This window comes from Solanum dulcamara, chromosome 5 (genome assembly GCF_947179165.1).
Source record: "Solanum dulcamara chromosome 5, daSolDulc1.2, whole genome shotgun sequence".
Classification (NCBI taxonomy): domain Eukaryota; kingdom Viridiplantae; phylum Streptophyta; class Magnoliopsida; order Solanales; family Solanaceae; genus Solanum; species Solanum dulcamara.
In genome coordinates this window covers 1,620,647-1,624,941 of record NC_077241.1, presented here as the reverse complement: position 1 = coordinate 1,624,941, position 4,295 = coordinate 1,620,647, and the positions used below count along the sequence as shown (strand labels likewise).

Here is a 4,295-nt window from a genome sequence, read left to right as displayed (position 1 = left end):
TGGCAATATTCACACATTAACATGACAATAAATCAGATTTCGAGATTTAAATTATTTTAGTTTTATCGTAAATATGAATAATTTTTTTAAAAAGTTTGTTAAAATAAAATTTTATATTTAAAAATTATATAAATATATTAGAAGTCATAAAATTAACAATGAAAAATATTTTTAAAAAGTATATAAAGATATTGTAGATTAATTTTTTTTTATTCAACTCTCAAAAATATAAAATGTATCACAAAAATCGAGATGGAGGAATAATATATATAGATAAGATCATAAGGACACGTATTTTGGGATGAATCAGGCTTGAAATTGCAATGTCTTTTCACAGTCAAATCCATTAAAGAATTTTTCATCTAATTAACCGCCTAACATTTTTTTATTTGTCTTAAGTAGATCCACTTTAATTTGGCCTTTTTACCTAAAAAAAAAACATTATCCATGCTTCCATAATACATAGTCTAGCTAAACATTACTTATCTCTCGAGATTACAAAAAAAAATTAATTAATTAACATCCACTAAGAGATTAAAAAGTAAATTAAGTGTCCACTAGAATCTCAAGGGCAAAACATTAAGATTCTTCTCTAATTGAATTCACACTTTTCAGAGGTTTGAGTTACGAATCTAAGATTTTAATTTGATTAATTCGATTTTTAAAATCTTACTCACTGAACTTATTTTACTTTTGAAATAATGGGTTCGGAGTTTAGTGATTATATATTTCGTTGAATATGGATAACTAAACTGACGACAAGGATTATATTGTTTGAGAGTTCGATAGAGTATTAAAACGTTATTATATTTGAATGAAACTTTCATTATATAATACTTTACCTCCAAAAATAGAATTATTTGACATGAATCTAAATTAATCGAATATCGAACGTCAGATAAAAAATGAAATTAAAAAAACTACTTTACTCATTATCTTCTCATTTCCAAAGTTTTGCTCTTTATGCGAGTCATATTAAGATTGGCCAAACAGTGTGACCTATAGAGGTCGGTTATGAAAACTAGATTTTATAGGAAAAGCAACAAAAATAAAGTTTTTTAAATTTCCAAGTTATCTTGCAACCAGTCAAACAATACACCATTAATAATTTTTTTTTTTTAATTATTATTATTATTATTATTATTATTTCTTACTCATCGTTCGATATTCATTTCAAGATCTCAATTAATTTAAATTTACGTTGCATAACCATTAACGAAGAAACTGTTTAGTGAAGATATCTATTTCTCACCTGACTATATCAAGATTTGAATTCAGCACCTTTAATTAAGAATGAATGATTTTTATTCATTATATTACAATCACATGAGAAACAATCAAGGGATTCATATTACGAAAAATGTCCAAGTATATCATTGTAATATCAAAAATAGTTTAAATATACCCTCTATTATACTTTAAATCTAAAAATACCCCCGTTATATTTTCTTTCTAAATATATCTATACCTTAATTTTGACGAAGACAACAAGCTCATATGAAATGATCCATCTCCAATTTTAAATACCTAATTTCCTTAAAAATCCTACCATAATAACCTATCTGCTCGATATAATTTTCTAACGAAGAGTTGTCAATTGACTCCTCTCGAACAAAAATAACTCCGCCCAAAATCATCATTAAAACTTCTCTCCGAGCCCCCATCTATATAAGTACTACTTAACAAATAAAAATATTATAATTACTAAAAAAAACATAATTCACTAAATAATTAAAAAAATCACCAAATATTTTTTTCAATATCCCCTGCCTTATAAAACCCATACCAAAACCGTTACTCCTAAAACCCTCTCACCTTCTTCTTCTTCTTCTTGCCCACAACTTTCTGTTACAAAATAAAAAAATTCATTACATACTAAACACAAAATTTTCCTTAAACCAAAATTCAAATTACATTACAAAAACCAAAAAAATGTTGAATCCATTAATTTGTGAAAATCCAAACCAAAATGGAGAGAGTAAAACAGAGGAAAATCCCCTGTTTTTATCGTTTTTAGAAGCAAAATCAATAGGGAAGATTGCATTTCCCATGATTTTCACGGGTTTACTTCTTTATTCTCGATCAATGATGTCGATGCTCTTCTTAGGAAGGCTGGGTGAGTTGTCGTTAGCTGGTGGTTCATTGGCTATGAGTTTTGCTAATATAACGGGTTATTCGATACTTTCTGGTTTAGCTATGGGAATGGAACCAATTTGTGTACAAGCATTTGGTGCTAAAAGATTCAAGATTCTTGGACTTAGTTTACAAAGGACAATTCTTCTACTTCTATTGGCATCGATCCCGATATCATTTTTATGGTGTAACATGGAAAGAATGTTGATTTTTTGTGGACAAGATCATGATATAGCAAGAGAGGCACAAAATTACATCTTGTTTTCATTGCCTGACCTATTTACCCTTGCGTTTCTTCATCCGTTGAGGATTTATCTACGTTCTCAATCGATAATTATGCCACTAACTTATTGTGCTGCTCTTGCTAGTCTTGTTCATATTCCAATCAATTATTTTCTTGTTATAGTACTTGATCTTGGGATTAAAGGGGTTGCTTTAAGTGGGGTTTGGACAAATTTCAATCTTGTTGGATCTTTAATTGCTTACATTGTTGTATCTAAGGTGCACAACAAGACTTGGACTTCAATTTCTTTAGATTGTTTCAAAGGTTGGAAATCACTTTTGGATTTGGCTATTCCAAGTTGTCTAAGTGTTTGTTTGGAATGGTGGTGGTATGAGATCATGATTTTGTTATGTGGATTGTTGGTTAATCCTAAAGCAACCGTTGCATCCATGGGGATATTGATTCAAACAACGTCGTTGATATATATTTTCCCGTCTTCATTGAGCTTTGGTGTGTCAACACGAGTTGGAAATGAACTCGGGGCTAATAGGCCAAGCCTAGCAAGACTAACAGCAGTCGTCGGGCTTTCATCTAGCTTTGTTTTAGGGCTACTTGCACTAACATTCGCGATACTAGTGAGGGATGTATGGGCGAGCATGTTCACTCAGGATCAAGAAATCATCGCCCTGACATCCCTCATTTTGCCCATAATCGGACTCTGTGAGCTAGGGAATTGCCCACAGACGACCGGTTGTGGGGTACTTAGAGGAACAGCTAGGCCAAAATTAGGTGCCAACATCAACTTAGGCTGTTTTTACCTAGTTGGAATGCCAGTAGCTGTCTATCTAGGATTTTTTCGAGGCTACGATTTTACGGGACTTTGGATTGGATTGTTAGCTGCACAAGCTTCATGTGCAGTGACAATGTTGTTGGTAATTTTTTCAAGAACAAATTGGGAAGATCAAGCTAAAAGAGCAAAAGAGCTAACTGCAACTATTGAAAATGAAGATGAAGAGAAGGTTATTATTATTGATGAAGAAATTCCTCAAAGTTCTTTTGATCATTCATCAGATTCTTATTATCAGAAGATTGATGGAAGTTCAAATGTTTGATTTTTGTTTAATTTGATGATCAATTCTTGGATTATTCTTTTTCTTCTTCTTTTTTGGATTGGTTATTGTTCTCCAAATCTATGTTGCTTGAACTCTTTAAAAATGTTGTCAGGTGCATGTTGGATCTTTCAGAAATAGTATATTTTTGTAGGATTCGATACGAGTGCAACAACATATTTGGAGAATTCGAGTAACATAGCTTGAACTAGGCACGCACAGAAAGATATTTTTTCCTCTTCATGTAATTACATTATTTTTTTTTGTAAATCAAGATTTGTATTGATTTTGTTGTATTTTTGTGATATATTTTATTTATGGATGAATGCATCTTTTATGAAAAAATTCTTGATGTTTATGTTATTTATATTAAATTGATCAGAATGCTTATTAATGTTCCCTCCCACTCAAACAGAAATAAAATGTTTGACTTCTCAAGTCAAGCTATTATTTTTCTTCTTGGGTCAGTGGGTGCTCTTTTAATTGTTAGTTTTTACTTGTAATTCATACCCTAATTTGTAAAGTATGATTAATACTTATTTTGAGGTTCATTTTTTAGTAGAATAATAGTGGTTAATCGGATAAGCCCATTGCGGAAAGGATAAAGTGCTTCCTACAGAAAGGTTCTCCATTTTTATTGTTCGAACTTAAGATTTTTGATTAAGAATGAACCGATCACAACAGTTTCACCACATCCTTCAATGTTAAGATACTATCATAGGTAGTGACATATTTAGAATACAACTTACAAGTTTTTAGGAACCTAATAGTTTTAGTCATCCTGTATATATAATAAAGATTTACTAAATACCTCCAAAAAAAGTTGACTG

General features: G+C 30.6%; 1 protein-coding gene across 1 annotated transcript; it reads left to right on the top strand.

Moving 5' to 3' along the window:
* Positions 1 to 1,742: 1,742 nt before the first annotated feature.
* Positions 1,743 to 3,761, top strand: LOC129890313 (protein DETOXIFICATION 49-like). Its single transcript, XM_055965882.1, has one exon. The coding sequence runs from the start codon at positions 1,933 to 1,935 to the stop codon at positions 3,466 to 3,468; it is 1,536 nt and encodes a 511-aa protein (XP_055821857.1). The 5' UTR covers positions 1,743 to 1,932; the 3' UTR covers positions 3,469 to 3,761.
* Positions 3,762 to 4,295: the final 534 nt, after the last annotated feature.

Bases quoted from the DNA above. Each gene is read 5' to 3' on its own strand.
- LOC129890313 (XM_055965882.1), top strand. From the start codon at position 1,933: ATGTTGAATCCATTAATTTGTGAAAATCCAAACCAAAATGGAGAGAGT.